This window comes from Coffea arabica, chromosome 3c (genome assembly GCF_036785885.1).
Source record: "Coffea arabica cultivar ET-39 chromosome 3c, Coffea Arabica ET-39 HiFi, whole genome shotgun sequence".
NCBI classification, from domain to species: Eukaryota; Viridiplantae; Streptophyta; class Magnoliopsida; order Gentianales; family Rubiaceae; genus Coffea; species Coffea arabica.
In genome coordinates, this window is record NC_092314.1 from 14,765,088 (window position 1) to 14,781,230 (window position 16,143).

The 16,143-nt window shown below is 34.7% G+C and overlaps 2 protein-coding genes across 9 annotated transcripts; both read left to right on the plus strand.

Moving 5' to 3' along the window:
* The first annotated feature begins 2,993 nt into the window (after positions 1–2,993).
* Positions 2,994–9,426, plus strand: LOC113736585 (4-hydroxy-tetrahydrodipicolinate reductase 2, chloroplastic). Of its 2 annotated transcripts, XM_072082337.1 has the most exons (10): positions 2,994–3,117; positions 3,681–3,929; positions 4,763–5,000; positions 6,510–6,643; positions 6,726–6,800; positions 7,813–7,914; positions 8,622–8,731; positions 8,810–8,897; positions 9,139–9,203; positions 9,366–9,426. In XM_072082337.1, exons 2-10 carry the CDS (start codon positions 3,699–3,701, stop codon positions 9,370–9,372), a joined length of 1,050 nt encoding a protein of 349 aa, XP_071938438.1. In that variant the 5' UTR covers positions 2,994–3,117; positions 3,681–3,698; the 3' UTR covers positions 9,373–9,426. The 2 variants fall into 2 exon arrangements, with proteins under 2 accessions (XP_071938438.1, XP_071938439.1); XM_072082338.1 differs by lacking the exon at positions 3,681–3,929 and having other exon boundaries at positions 3,005–3,117.
* Positions 9,427–10,448: 1,022 nt separating this feature from the next.
* On the plus strand, positions 10,449–15,797 carry LOC140037649 (uncharacterized). 7 transcript variants are annotated; one of them, XM_072082341.1, is made up of 7 exons: positions 10,449–12,861; positions 13,611–13,679; positions 13,781–13,890; positions 14,469–14,589; positions 14,778–14,822; positions 14,922–15,238; positions 15,367–15,797. In XM_072082341.1, the coding sequence occupies exons 1-2, from the start codon at positions 10,656–10,658 to the stop codon at positions 13,652–13,654; spliced, it is 2,250 nt and encodes a 749-aa protein (XP_071938442.1). In that variant the 5' UTR covers positions 10,449–10,655; the 3' UTR covers positions 13,655–13,679; positions 13,781–13,890; positions 14,469–14,589; positions 14,778–14,822; positions 14,922–15,238; positions 15,367–15,797. The 7 variants fall into 7 exon arrangements, with proteins under 7 accessions (XP_071938442.1, XP_071938445.1, XP_071938441.1 ...); XM_072082344.1 differs by having other exon boundaries at positions 14,469–14,568; XM_072082340.1 differs by having other exon boundaries at positions 14,469–14,822.
* Positions 15,798–16,143: the final 346 nt, after the last annotated feature.

A 16,143-nucleotide genomic window follows, 5' to 3' on the forward strand; every position in this document is an offset into this window, starting at 1 on the left:
TCTCTTAAGGGATTCTTTCAGGGATTATGCAGAGCATGTGATTCTCTACTTTTCTCTTCAAAATGAACATTCTACTCATAATTCCTTGCAGAATCCACAGAGAAACCCTTGAGGGTTTATCTCCTTTTTTTTTCTGAACCTTTCTATTTTTCATCCTTGAGTTGCACCACCGCTTTTAAACATTGCTGTGATTTCTCAAACTTTTACTCATTCACTTTGTTAGTTCACCATTTCATTTCCAATTGAGCTTCATCATTTTCCCTACAAAAAACAAAGAGATTTTGAGAGTAAAATGACAAAATCACAACTAATTCATCTATGATTTTGACAAAATTTGCACATTGGATCTCTTTCTAAACGTGCGTAAGTTTTACCACTTGCTTAGTATTTTTTTTGATAACTAAATGCTCTTCTAAGTAAGTTTGTTTATTTTTTATTATATAATTAGACCTTTTAACTTTCAAACTAAAAATATCATCGTTATGTGACAATATTGGAGTAGTTAGAAAATTATTTTGTTTTTAAAAAATAAAATAATGAAAAAATTATGCTATTTCCTTGAATATAACTGAAATAATTTTGTTTTATGTTTGACTACATAATTTATTTCTGTATAAATACAATAAAATGAAATTAAGTCTTCTATTAATATTTATTTATATGTTCATTATATATCTTTTTAAGTACAACAATTAGTATCTAAAAACTTTATTCTACTTTTTTTGTATACTAAAAAGTATACACCAATTGAACCGATGACTCGTTGTGCTAGTTTTAATAATTATGCTTCTAAGTCTTGACGACTCAACTGTTATTACTAGGCTAAGGCCTTCTCAGCATTGGCACTTATTCTCACTAATTATTGTAATCACAATTTCAAACTACAACCATTTCAAATTTATGTCCACAAGTCATGCAAGAATTTGTTTATTAATAATTAGAATAGAAGTTAAAGTTCAAAAAACTAACTTAACTGGTAAAGACGTTAGTTAGTTGACTGTGAGATCTCTAGTTCAACTCTCAAACTATCTACTTTCCCTCTTCTCCAAGATAAGGTTTGAAGTCTGCCCTTGAACCAAATAAAAATTAAACATTAAAATCAGAACTCTCCTCTTGTTCCACTACATACTTCACATAATTAATTCAATTCACATTTTGTTTCATTTTAGAACACTAAATATAATTATGTGAAACCTAAAGGACTACATTGATCAAAACGTCAAACATTAAGAACTAAGAATACAAAGTCAAACTTTTGATAAAAGGAAATTTGACTCTAACAATTATTTATTTTGATTTACTGTTCGATGTTTTAAATTTGTCTAAAATCAAAAATTTTGGGAACCACATTCTTGTTATGGTTGAAACAATTGGGATGCCATACGTTAGGGACTAAAATTATATTTGTCCCTCTTCCTCATATAAAAAATGCTTGCACTAGAAGAACATGCGAGAGAAATAAACTAGTATGAATTTTCAGGAAAGAGAAAACGAGTTTGTCTTTCTTATTTTCAATTTGAAATGTGATCATTTATAAAAAGAAAAAAATAAATAAAAGTATTGACAAAAAACAACAACAGAAAAATATAATGCCAATACAAATTTGGCTGTAAGAAAAATTGGGAAAAAAAAGGACGCCTATATAGCTTAACTAAACATGACATAATTTTAAATTGAATATCTAATTGTCTGCAAAAGTTTAAATTTGATAGGTAAAAAGTTACACAATTCAGAATGTGAATGATAATGTTTGAATTTTATAATGGGTGCACAACCTATATTTTATATACTTATGGGCATAACAAAATAAAAAAACCTTTTAAATTATTTATTATAAAAAGTATTCATATTAATTTTTTCTATGAAAAGCTTTGTATTTTCATGTTTTACCTATCAAAACAATGAAATTTTCTAGTACTAGGAATGTAGTGTTCAATACATAAGAAAACAAGGTATATTTTTGTATATAAATTAGTACAGATATATATATTTTAGTGGGAGTAATTCTTTCCACTTTACCACCCAACCCAACTCTCCCCTAAAATTAGTACAAATATAATACCCTTAACAACAAATAAGTTAAAATAACAAATTAATTAAAACTTACACCTTTTTTGGGTCATAACTGATGTCCTTTTTTGGCCTTTTCTTTTCTTAATTCCTTTTTGGGATAATTTCAGAGACCTCCCTCGAGGTTTCTAATAATTTCACCTAGTATTCTTAAATTTTTCAATATTACATTTACCTCCCCTGACCCTATAAAATTAACTTAAGAATCTTAACATATTAAGATTTTTCATGCAATTAAATAATCCACTCCTAATTTTGTGCATATGAATGCATCACACAATTAGACATTTAATTGAAACAAAAAAAGATTTACCTGTGGAATAACCAATTATGTTCTAGACACAGTTTTAACGTATTACAAATTAATTTTAACTTTGCATGGAAGATCTGGAGATAAATAGGAAAAAATATAAGTTGAAGGTTAAAAAAAGACGGGAATAGTATTGGTACTCCAACATTTGAGAGATAAGATATTATACTAACGTAGTTGGTAAAATTTTTTGAGTTTAATAAAGCTATTTTTTTTCCTTTTTTAATTTAGATTAAGGTTTTAAAATTTAGGAACTGATATTGGTAATGATCATGGTGATATTAGCACTAATTTGAGAAGTGGGGATACAAAAGTTCTAAAATAGTAGAGATGATGGTTGAAAGTAGATATGAAATTTTATGCATGTTCCATATTTTTTTAAGAATTTTATAAAAAGGTAAACTGAACTACACAATTTTATGAGGACATTTTGGATTATTCATTTAAAATTTTGATCATTGAATGATTTTTGTTACGTAAATGATAAACTTGAGGGAGTTATATGTAATTTTTGATACCTCAAGGGAAGTAGGTGAAATTGTTTGAAATCTCAAGGGAGGTTTCTGAAATTATTACTTCATATTTTTCCACGGATTTTCAGTCCGTTGATGTACAAAGAAGGAAAACGGATTAAACCAATCAAATAAAGCACTAATCAAAACCTATCCAATACGTTTCCAGTGGACTAACCCCATATTAAAACCCCCGCCGCCATTAAACCTCCGGCAAAGCTCCAGGTAAGCAGCCGCCGTCCCCCTCCTCCTCTTCCTTCCCTTTTATACCTGGAGCATCGTCCCATCTCCCTTCTCATCATCTCCCTTTTCCAATTGCCCCTTCCCTCTTTCGCATTTTTTTTTCATTTTTTTTGAGTTTAATAGTTTTATACATTTATTCTTATCTTGGTCGTACTAGCATTTATGTGAAACTTGCAAGCTTATTGCTTTTCTTTTCAAATTTTTACAAGAAAATTCTGAGAGCTGCCATTATTTTTCTTTACTGCTTAAACAAAACTAATTTGAGAACCCTGACCAAAGTGGAATTGAGGTTCTTTTTTGTGCATTTTGCTTTAGTATCATTATTATTGTTATTATTGCCTAGTTGTGGAATTGCCCTCATGTTGGAGAAATTATTGCAATTATTTCTATGTAAAATACTGTAATAGGCTTTACTGTTCATAAGCAATCCCTTTTTTAGTAGTCTTATTGCTTTGTTCTGGAAATGTTTTCATGTTGGATAAATTTATTGATAGTTCACTAGACCGTTGAGACTCTGACCAAGTATCTGCATACTATTGTGATAGGGATTCATTTTCTCCTAAATGATGGTTGTTGCTAAAGTCCCAATAGATATCTCGGCAACTTGTCAGCAGAAACAACTTGAGTTATTGTTTTTATCCAGCAGTACGAAAAGGAGTATTAGTATTACAAAAACATTTTTCAGAAGGCGAAAGTGTTTGATTACTATGTGCTCGACCTCACATATGCCGCATATCGAGTCCCTTGAGCATATCAATTCAGTTCAATCGCGAAGTAGTGGCCTTCCTATTATGGTACACACTCACTCACTTGAAACTGGTGCAAACTTTTGTGGCATTGGTCATTTGTTTTCAGTGGTATATTTGACTTGAAATGAGTTGGTTGTTTATTTCTATTGTTGATGTTGGAATGACTTAAGTGACTGGGACTTGGATGTTGTAATCTAAAATGATTGTGAAGCATGATTTTTTTTCTTACCAAGTTGTGGATTAAAAATTGGTGTAGTTATCAGAAGATATTTGGGGTGTGTTGAAGCTGTTTGCTTGTTTGTTTGTAATCTTGATGATTGCTTAATATGACCTTTCAAAGTAAAACCGTTCTTTGGGAATGCCCATTAAAATACTTATAACTGGTTATACTGCAAATTTTGAATGGATGACTAGAAATGATATTGGGGATTTCACATCAATTTAGCGTGTTCAGTTTCTTGCATTAGACGTTTGTAGGGTCAGGGTGGTGTTGAGCAATAAACTGCTGAGTGTTATGACTCACTGAAATTGCAGTCCGAAACATCTTTTTTTTTTTTTTGGGAAGCTTAACAATTGTAATTCCAGTTAATTTTCTGTGTGGAGTGTTAGGCTAACTGTTATACATTAATGGTCTAAAACTTGTCAATGGCACTATTGCTTATGATTCCATCATTTTCAACATCATTTGGAGATTTCCTAAAAATATCAATCTATTGAAACCATTAATGTTAATGAAAGTTTTAGATTGGAGTCTGTGGCAAGCTGAAAAGGAAAATATCTAGAAAAAAATGAAATAATATGTTGATATTAGAGAAGACTGATGGTTTGACTAAACTTTGATGGAGTATTTGATGTCTGATTATGGTAATTTCTTCCAGGTAAATGGTTCTACTGGCAAAATGGGAGGAGCAGTTCTTGAAGCAGCTGTCTCTGCTGGACTTAATCCAGTTCCTGTGTCCTTCGGTGGTCCAGAAGATTCTGGCAAAATTGTGCAAGTGGGAGGGAAGGAAATCAAATTGCATGGCCCCTCTGAAAGAGAGAGCATTTTGTCTTCTGTCTATGCAGAATATCCGAATCTAATTGTAATAGACTACACTGCGCCTGCAGCTGTAAATGGTAAACAGTTCATTCTTATGGTGCACAGAAAGTGTATTTGTTTTGTTTGTTTCTATTTTTTTTAACTTTAAATAGTGCTGGATATTAATAAGGCGGTAAAGTACTTGTCAAGCCCAGATTCCCACCTAAAAGGAAAAGTAAAAACAGAGCTATTGCATTGCCTGGTTCTTGCTAATTGATAGATTTGGACACCTGGAAACTTAATTTCTTCTGAAATTATGTCAGTTTAGCTAATTTCTCTTAATATGGCAGTATGATTACCTCGAATACAGAATCTTGTGCATAGTTTTGAAGCCAATGAGCATATGTTCAAAGTCTACGCAAATTTACTGCAAATTAAGAATTTCTTTGCACATCTTACAGGTTTCCTCCTACTTCATAATGCAGTTTTAACTATATAATTTGTGCAACTCTCAAATTTTGAAAATTTCGACTTAGTGGAAAGTGATTTTGTTTTGGGGGGAAAGGGTGAATTGCCAAAGTATATCATGGAAAACACTCCTCATTTTATGTTATTTAAAATAGAAAAATGTAGAAAATTTTTGTAAGGAATGTAGATTGAAAATTATTTCATAGCATTATTTTAGCTGTGAATGGATAAGAACTTTGTGCTCAATTCTCAATTTTTTTAAAATTTAATCAGACTTTTTCCTCATTGGAATTATCAAGCATGAAATTTGCAAAGCCTGGCCTACTTTTGGAGATACAGAATAAAGGAAATTCCTTATGGAAGTCTTTTGTGCTTCAACCAGAGGAAAGAGTTGCTTACTTTTGGTGTAGGTGCTTACTGATCTTTTGAATTTCATGGACTTTCTGGAGGATAATGTGCTAGAAAGCAAGTCGATTCTAAGATGCACCCTGCAGTTGGATTGGAATTTGACTTCACTGTTCCCTAACTATACCTGTGAAACTTAGAAACATAAAATATGAGTAGAACTACTACGTTTGGTACAAGAGTTTATGTGGATTTTCCATCTTCAGCATGGTTACTATCACCAACATGTTGTTAATTGATATGAGAAATTTCTCTACCCTGGCTGAGTAGAGGTGCCTTGATCTATTTGTAGGCTCACAGTTGTACCCGAACTTCTTATTGCAGGGCGGTTTAGTGTGCATTGGGGGGTTTATGTCATGGGTGTAAATCATGAATTTGTTTCCTGTTTTTGCATTTTTTGCATGTCATTATTGTGAGATGTAAATCTGGAGCTGGTAATATGGGGTAATATAACTTCACAAAATAGGACCTATTGAACATCTTCCTTTACTTCCTTCCCTTAGTCTTATGCGCCTGTTACATGGAACTCATTTTAATAGGAAATTGACCTATTATATGAGACCTTTGACATTTTGTTTTAGTTCTAAAAGAGAATGAAGTCAGATTCACTAGCCTGTGGGTTAAAAAAGTTGCTCTTGGATATCAGAAAGTAGTTTTTGTGACGTTATCTTCTAGTTTAGCTAGTTATAACGTGTATTTTCAAACCTTTTTTGGTGCTAATTTGGTGTGTGCAGAAAATGCCGAATTGTATGCCAAGGTTGGAGTGCCATTTGTCATGGGGACTACTGGTGGAGACAGAGAAAGGCTATATAAAACTGTAGCAGATGCTAACATCTATGCTGTAATCTCCCCTCAAATGGGAAAGCAGGTGTCAAGAAAAATCTTCCTTTGGTAATTTCTGACATGTTTGTTGCTATTTATGGACAACTTCTTTTCTTCTTTCTCATCAGGTGGTAGCATTTCTTGCAGCCATGGAAATCATGGCAGAACAATTTCCTGGAGCCTTTTCGGGTTATAAGCTGCAGGTGTTTGCTTTACTGTTATTCTTTATTAACTATTTATTATAACTATTCACTGGAAAATCTCTTATTTAATAAGAGTTGTATGATTGAGACTATCATTTGTATCTCTGGCTTGCAAATTTTATGGGTATAGTTATGTGAGCAGCTCAAGCTTGTTTCAATGTGGTTTACACATAAAGTACTTGAACAAGGTGGCCATTATGTATGGTAGTGTTTTGCAGCTGCTCAAATGTGCTTTATTAATAGGCACGACTCTTAGACACAGATTACCGTAGAGTGAAATACATGTTGCTATTTTCTATTAATTAAATAATAAACAATTTCATGGTATTTTCCTACTTAGAAAACTATAATGGTAATTTATATTTGTCTAGTCATAAACTTTAAGGTCAGAATGATTGATGGTCTAACAAGATGATTTTGCAACATTCTTACTCCGAAGTGTTTGGTCTGCTTCATTTATCTTTTCTAATGCTGTAAACAGAAGAAAACAATTAGCACAATAACAAATAGCAATGTACACTTGTGAGCTGTTTATCTCAAGGAAACCAAAATTCATGTCTAGAATAAAAGTGCTATAACTTATTACAATTATATTCACATGCTAATTAGCTGGAAACCTGCTGTTATTTTACATCTTAAATAGCTGAAGATGGAGGGTTGAGACATTCTATTATCAGATTGAAAGGATATGTAGGTCCTTGTTTGTCAAATTGGCTTTGTTGGTCAAGTAATTATTAATCTGATCTTGAACACACACGTGCTTACTGTATTAGTTGACATGTAATCAGGATTATACAAATCTAGCACATAGGTATGTATTGCAAAGTGTTTTTTCTACGTTGAATTGCACCTGGACCCAGTTTATGAAATGCACAAATTCTGGTGGAACAGTTGGCTTCATGGTTCCAATTATCAATGGAGTTGACCCCCATGGATTTGAAGGTTACCTTGCTGCCTAACTTCTATTTTAGTTGCAATCTCTCAACAAATATGGTGCCTTTTTTCTCTGTAGGTAATGGAGTCACATCAAGCTAGCAAGTTGGACACTTCTGGAACGGCCAAGGCTGTTATCTCATGCTTTCAGAAGCTAGGCGTCTCCTTTGAATTAGATCAGGTATTTCTTAGCACTTTATTGCATAAACTTGATAGATGCGTTATGGAATTATTTTTTCTTTCCTAAATTTTTAAGAACAAGTAGATCATTACAGATATCGTCAGCAGTTTTAGCAGTATTAACGTGAGTAGAATCGGTTGCACAACATACCCCTCTTGAGAAGTTAAAAATTATTCTTGTTTCTTGCATGCTATGGTTCCTTTAGTTGATCTTGGGCTTGTATGTCCTAATGCTGCAATAAAGATATTTGTTCATGCCCTTTATCTGAAAACATTAGATAAGCCTAGTTTTACAACTAAAATACTAATCCTACTGCAAGGTGCAAGGTACAACTAAAATACTAAAAGCTAGGATAACAGTTTTGAATATTGAACCGCACTTCTATTCGATCGTAAACCTTATTGACCACATTTGAAGCCTTTGATAGCTAAAAAACTTCCTTCTGTATGTAATTGTGTAGAAGTGCACTCTGTTGTTGCCTCATGTAGGTTGCTTTTACATGATGATACTGCTCTTGATATCAAGACTTTTTGTCGTTTTGCTACTTATTTAAATGGAAGAGGAAGAGTCGAATTATACATACAATTTTGCTTTGACATAAAACTATTCCTAGATTACTTGCTTTATGTGCATATAGCCATTGGGCATGTATAATTTCTGCCTTTTCAATGACTTTTTCGGATTCTTTTCTTCAATATCTTTGTCAGATACAACAAATACGAGATCCCAAGTTGCAAATGGAGATGGTAGGTGTTCCAGAAGAGTATTTAGCTGGACATGCATTCCATATGTACCATCTAACATCACCAGATGACACGTAATGAGCTGATCCTGTATTTTTTCTTTCACTATATGTATCTTCAAACTAAGAATAAACCAACTGGCCTTCTTGCAGTGTTTCGTTTGAGTTTCAGCATAATGTTTGTGGAAGATCAATTTATGCAGAAGGTACCGTTGATGCTGTTCTTTTTCTTGCAAAAAAGGTATTGAAGCTTTCCCTCTTCAGCTTGATTTACTTCCTGCAAATAGTTAGCTTTTAGGTTATTGTAACTTCTGATTAATTAAGGGGCACGCACAGATATTGCTTATTGAACTTCTGAAACACTGGAGTTCATTAAGACATGGCTAGTATTTCAATTACTATTCAAGCAGTTCCACATGCTTTCCCATAATGACAACTTTTAACTCTTAGCACACTAATTTGGAAATGTTGCTTGAATGCAGGTTCAGTCAAAAGCAGACAAGCGAATCTATGACATGATTGATGTCTTGCGGGAGGGTAACATGAGGTGAGACCTGCATTAGATAGACTTCTTCTAGTTGTAATTCAGGGAACTTTAGCATTAGTTTCTAGTAATTAGCTTTAAAAGGCTTCAGTCTGGCAATTTTCTATTTCTTGCCAGCCGTTTGTGCAATTGTTAGTAACGTGTGATGCTGAAAATGTTTTGTAGCACCTGACAATGTCTGGCTTCCTCAAGAAATGCAGAGAGAGTTTAATGACTTGTAACATTACTATCATCTTTTTTCATTGTTGTTCTTTTAAATTGAGATCCAATGCTGGAGTTGGCAGGGGAAAAAAAAACTGGAGTTATGATAACAAAAGGCATCTTTCCTCTACTGGAGCCTGGAGGTGCCAATAACAGCCCAATGCCCCCAAATCCAAGATGGAAGACTCAAGATCTCATGAAATGAATGTTAATCAAGCCTTCTCAAAAACTGTATGGACACACAAATACATTTCAAAAATTTAAAAAAAAAAAAAAAAAAAACAGGTTATAATGAATGTGTGGTTATAATGGATGAAATGGGGACAATGCGAATGACTATGGCAGAAAAACTGTACATGTTGCAGTGGTGGTCTTTCTTGAGAACTTCGCTTGTGGATTGATAAATTCAAAACCTTATGGAGACAAAATTACATTTCAAAAATCTCGAAAAAAAAAAAAGAACGCATGATCCAATAACTATCTTCTTTTTCATTCTTTATAAGTTTAGGAGGGCAGGAAACTCATTCCACCCTGAGGTCATGTCATTTCACCGATGGAATAGGCGGCTTATGGTTATTCTTATAGATTGTTAATCAACTGCACTTTAGTGGGTAACATTTCCAATAATGATGGAATAATTATTTGGAATAATTGGATAGTAAAATTTCCTCAAATATCATTTTGCTTGTATCATATATATGTTTTTTAATTAATTTTTTTATTTTTTCAATCACTTTTTTAATCTGAAATACAAACATCACATCACGAACAATAATACATTAATTATTTCAAACAATATTTCAAATAAACTCCTATCCAAACACACTCGTAGTATTTTCCGCGATGTGATAAATGAGAGATGAAAATGTGATTGTGAAGATTTTTTTTTTTTTTTTTAAAAAAAGTGTTTAGTTATTGTGATTATAATTCAAGCAAAATAATATCGGTAAATAATGGCTACCCAACCACATAAATGCTTGCTCTCCCAACAATTATTAAGCACATAATAGGCACTTTTAGTTTTTTTTTTTTTTTTTTTTTAAAAGGTTTCAGATAAGCCATTGGTCCATAGTAATCCCAAATAGGGTTTAATTTCACTTTTTTTTTATTTTAAGAAAAACCCCTACAGTAGCTCAAATTTAATTGTTTATAATAAGTCTATAAACCTGATTCTGTTCATACCGTTTGCCCAGTCCCGCCAATTCAAGCATCTAACTTTTGCCTTCTCCCTCCTTATGTCTCTACACCCATTTTATGTCTCGCTCTCTTTTCAATCGCACCTTCTGCACATTTCCATGGAACCCAAGAACCCATATTTTTCAGTGCAACAAAAGAATCCAGGAGCTGCTGAAATTTGGCCAGCTCGATCATGCCCGCAAGGTGTTTGATTCAATGCCGCAAAGAGACTCTGTCACTTGGAACTCCATGATCTCTGGTTACTCGAAAAGCAACCGCATCAAGGATGCCGAAGTTCTTTTTAACGTTTGTCAAGATAAGAATGTGACAACCTGGACTGCAATGCTATCTGGCTATGCCAAAAATGGACGAATTTGGGAGGCTATTAGACTTTTTGAGGCCATGCCCGAGAGGAATATTGTTTCGTATAATGCGATGATTAGTGGGTATTGGGGAATTGGTGATTTTGTTAATGCGAGGAGGTTGTTTGATGTAATGTCTGAAAAGAATGTGTCAACTTGGAATTCGATGATCACAGGGTATTGCAGGTGTGGGAGAGTATACGAGGCTCATGCTTTGTTTGATGAAATGCCGGAGAGGAATTCAGTTTCATGGGTGGTGATGATTTCTGGGTATGTGGAGATAGGTCAGTTTGAGGAAGCTTGGGCTTTATTTTTGGAGATTCATAGGTGGAGAGAGGTAAAGCTAGACCAGGCTGTAATTGTGGTTGCTTTGTCCACTGCAACAGGATTGGATGATGTGGAGTTGGTTAAGAGCTTGATGGCATTGGTGATGAAGATCGGATACGACAAAGATGTGGTGGTAGGGACTGCGACTTTGAATGGTTTGACAAGGAATGGGAGTTTGGACTCTGCTATCAAATTTTTTGAGGGAATGCAAGAGAGGAATGACTATGCCTACACTACGATGATCACAGCCTTTTCAGAATGTGGAAGGTTGGAAGATGCCATTGCACTGTATAGACAAGTTCCTGATGTAACTGTTGATATAAGAACGGCAATGATGAGTAGCTATGCTCAAAATGGGATGTTAAATGAAGCGAGAATTTTATTTGATGAGATTAGGAACCCAAATGTTGTTACGTGGAATGCGATGCTCACGGGATATGCGCAAAATGGGATGGTTGAGGAGGCCAAAAACCTGTTTGCAAGGATGCCTGTGAGAAATATAGTTTCTTGGGGGGCGATGATCTCTGGGCTCGTGCAGAGTGGACAGAACAGAGAAGCTTTGGAGGTATTAGTTCAGCTGCATAGGTCAGGCACTTCACCTAGTTGTTCTAGTTTCACTAGTGCTCTCCTGGCATGTAGTAACTGTGGAGATTATGAAGTTGGTAGGCAGATACATTCTCTTGTTTTTAAATTAGGTTATCAATACAATACCTACATAGGAAATGGGTTGATTTCCATGTATGCTAAATCCAAGAATATGGAAGTCAGTTCTCTGGCTTTTAGTTCTATGAGTGAGAGAGATATAGTCTCTTGGAATTCTCTCATAATTGGTTTCTCCGAGAATGACATGCTGGATTGCGCTTTAAAGACATTCCTGAAGATGCCAAAACATAACACGGTATCCTGGAATTCTATGTTAGCAGCTTATGTGCAAGCTGGGGAAGGAGAATTTGCTTGTCAACTATTCCTCGACATGTTAGGCCAGGATGTAAAACCAAGTGAGCTAACTTTTCCATACCTCCTTAGTGTTAGCGGGAGCCTATGTGCAGTCAAGCTCGGAAAACAGATCCATGCCCTTATTTTTAAACTTGGATGGGCTTCCCATCTCTTTGTTGGTAATGGTTTGATCAATATGTACTTTAAGTTTGGCTCTAAGGATGGTTTTTTGGCTTTTGAAAGTATGGAAGAGCGAGATCTGGTCACATGGAATACTGTTTTGACTGGCTGTGGTCAGAATGGATTTGTTGAAGATGCTATCCAAATTTTCCAGAAAATGGAAGGTGAAGGATTTGTTCCTGATCAGGTTAGTTTTCTGGGGCTTCTTTGTGCTTGTGGCCGTGCAGGGTTAGTAGCTGAAGGGTTGGCCTACTTTAGTTCCATGATTCAGTATTACCTGATTGCACCCACAATCTATCACTACACTGCTCTGGTGGATCTTCTCGGCAGAGCTGGGCGACTCTCTGAGGCTGAGTCCATTATTGAAAAGATGCCTTTGGAGCCAGATGCCGTGATTTTGGAAGTTCTTCTAGCTGCATGTAGAATCCACAATAACATCAAACTTGGCCAGAAAATTGCAGGAAGACTTCTTCAGATTGGTATGTGAAGATTTTGGTCTTACATTTTGCTTTCACACATATATGCTTCTCAATGCTTCTGGTTAGGATGTAGTCTCTTTTTGTATTCATTTATTTTTCTGTCTACTAGTGCAGTAATTATGTTGTGCCATAATTAACTATACATATACTGCTCTGTGTTGTCTGGATTTGACAACTAAGAAATTGAGTAGTTCAATGTCAGTCTGCATTCTTTTTTAACAATATTTCACTATGTTATATGTCTGTCTAATGTATTTTGCTTGACATTCTGTTCGTGTGACATTAAAAAAAAAAATTGTCTTTAAGTTGTCAGTTTGCCTTTTATTGTGCTAAAATTACATTTCGGTCCCATCTTGTTTGTGGTGAGTAATATACCTACTATGCGTATGATTTTTACTAGAAAAGACTTGATTTGTTTTGTATTTCTTTTTCCAAGTGAAAAGACTGAAGGTGAATATGCAGTTTGAGTACAATCAGGATTGATAGCTTCCTGGTCGTCAGATCTGATTTATGCAAAATATTCTGAAATTTTTTAGGGGAATTGAAATAATAGCATTTCGTCTGTATTATTTGTTGGTATGCCAGGTTGATTTGTGATCAATGGAGAGGAGTACACTATCCATTCTCTGTAACTTCCCTGAAAAGAATTGCTAGAGTTTGTCTTTAGACGGCTTAGTACAGGCTTTAGTTGATTCATGAATCTGAGGCTTTGTCTCGGATGTTGACAGTGATGGTTTTCCTGTTTTCAGGTGGAAAGGTGTCAACCGCTTGTACAAGCTCTTGTGTTGGTTAAGAAATGGGCAAAGCATCATGATAAGGTACAACTGATATACTTGATACTAAAAGAGGGAAAGTCTTGTAAGTGTGGATCCTGGTTTAAATTAAAATATAACCTAACTGATCTTTGATGATTATTCAGGAAAAACTGTCAGAGCAGAAGAAATTGGTTTACAGCGTGGTATAACTGGACCAGAAAAGGTGCAAGAGGTTATAGTAACTGGCATTGATTTTGCCAGAAAGGCAGAAACTGTAAGAATATGTGCCCATACATGTCAATGTTGGTTGCACCTGTTATTCTTGGTCTTTACCAGAATTAGACAGTGATGTCCAGGAAATTATTGGGAATAACTTTTGTATACAAAAATCAAGAAGCTTAGCATGTTTTAGTAGAAATGGCAAAGGGAAATTTTTGTCCTTTATCTAGTTGAATGATCTTAACTTTTGTAGTTTGGCTACATACAAAACTTCTTATCCTTTAGATCTGATTGCTTGGATACTAGACCTTGAGGTCCAGGAACTTGTTAGGAATAGCTTGCATATACAAAAATCAAGAAACTTTAAGCAGCATGTTTTGCCACAAATGTTATATGGAGATTTTTATCCTATCTTCTGTATAGTTATCTTTACTTCTGGAGTTGAGCCACTTTGTTAGTCCCTCATTCAGTATATATTTGCTCTCTTTTATCACTTATTGCTAAGACTAATTCTTATGACATTTGGATTTGCTCAAGTTACTTGCAGTTCTCTTGACTAGTGAATTAATATGTCTTCAGCGTCAATCATGCCATTTATCTTGCTTGTAATTGCTATATGATTCTCATGACCAGGTCCCTTTTTGGAACTCCAACTTTTCGGTAGACTTTTCATATGTTGCTGCATCAGAGGATAGAAATGCACTGGAAAGCTCTTTCATTTCAGCATTTGAAGGTACTTGTGCCAGTGGTTTAGGTATGAATAATATTGCTGTACTGCTTTAGAGGGTGAAAGGTTTGAAAATCTCATAAATTTTTTTCTGCTTTTTGGTTGCAAGGAAAATTGGCGATTATGTATCATTTTTTGGGGTGTTAATGTTTTCTGTGGAAATTATATAATTTATTTCTTCCTGTGACATAAGCATATTTGATTGTGTCCTGCAGGGTGCATCCAGACTGAATTCTAATGTGATTTGCCTCTTTCTGAGGGTATAAATATAAAAATGCATGTGGCTTATGTATCTTTTATCAACAAAACTATTGTTTAGCTTTAAAAGCTGATGTTGAAGAATTGGAACTCTTGTGCAGCTCAATTTTATCTCTGTTCTTCAGCTTTGTGGAGTATTTGGAAGTATACCGTTCTACATGTATCTGCTCTAAATGGCTATATCCAGTATCTTCTCACAAGGATCTGAGAAGATTTCTAGCTAAGGGAATGGATCAACCAATTGAAGAAGATCTTATGGAGTTTCTCCAATTAAGTCCTCAATTTTGGAGGATTTCTTACTGGGAAGTCAGCCAGGTAGAAGCCATAGCCTGGCAGTTGATGCACACAGTCTACAGATTTTATTTCCTGATAGTTCAGGATTTGCCAGTTTCTGAAATCATGCATTGGGATGTATTAGGTAATTGCCTGATAGCTCAGGATTTGCCAGTTTCTGAATCATACATTGGGATATATTGGGTATTTTTATAACTTTACACAACGACTAACAAACTCAGTAGGACTCTTATGCGTTTGCTTTCTTTTCAGGCTATGGTTTTGCTCACAGACTTAGTATGGGGCTACTGCTGCATGGCGAGAAGTGATGCTCCGACAAGATTTGAAGCTCCTCGAGATTCTCAATTAGGAGGAGTTTTGCAGTACAAGTTTTGGTGACATCAGTAATTGGCAAGATCAATGGACTTGTTCTTGTAATTTTTGTTTATGGATGGCAACAATTAGGGTAAAACCCAATACCCATTGATACACGACCTGATGATTAGTTCGATTGTACGAGCAATGGGTTATCCATTAGAGTTTGGTATTGGGGAGGGGGGGCTACTTGTACCATTTAGTTGTTGTTTCAAGTTGATCATTTGGCCACGATCTTTGAAGTGATTTTTTTCTAAGTTGCATATCGTATGATTGTAAATCATGGCTCTAACCTATGGTTTTATTATAATGGAATGTTTTTATCTTAATGTACTAATTTTGTTAGTTTCCAAATTTTTAAACCATGTAGATGCATGTATTTTGGTTTCATGAATGATTTGACAAGTTTAAGTAGCTGGTAGAGGATGCTTGAGAGTTGCAGGTTTGTTAATGGGAATTAAATCGGTTGGGTTCTCCGATAGGTTTGATAAGAGACTGTTCTGAACGAGTGAGGAGTGGGTAAGAGAGATTTTAGAGGATAACCTATCCCCTGCAATCCCTATATTTGTTTACTTCGGCAGAGAGTTATTTTTGTTTGCTTTGATGGAGAGTGATAGGACAACAATTAGCATCACAGATACAATGAATTTGAAAATCACAAAATCAACGGAAATC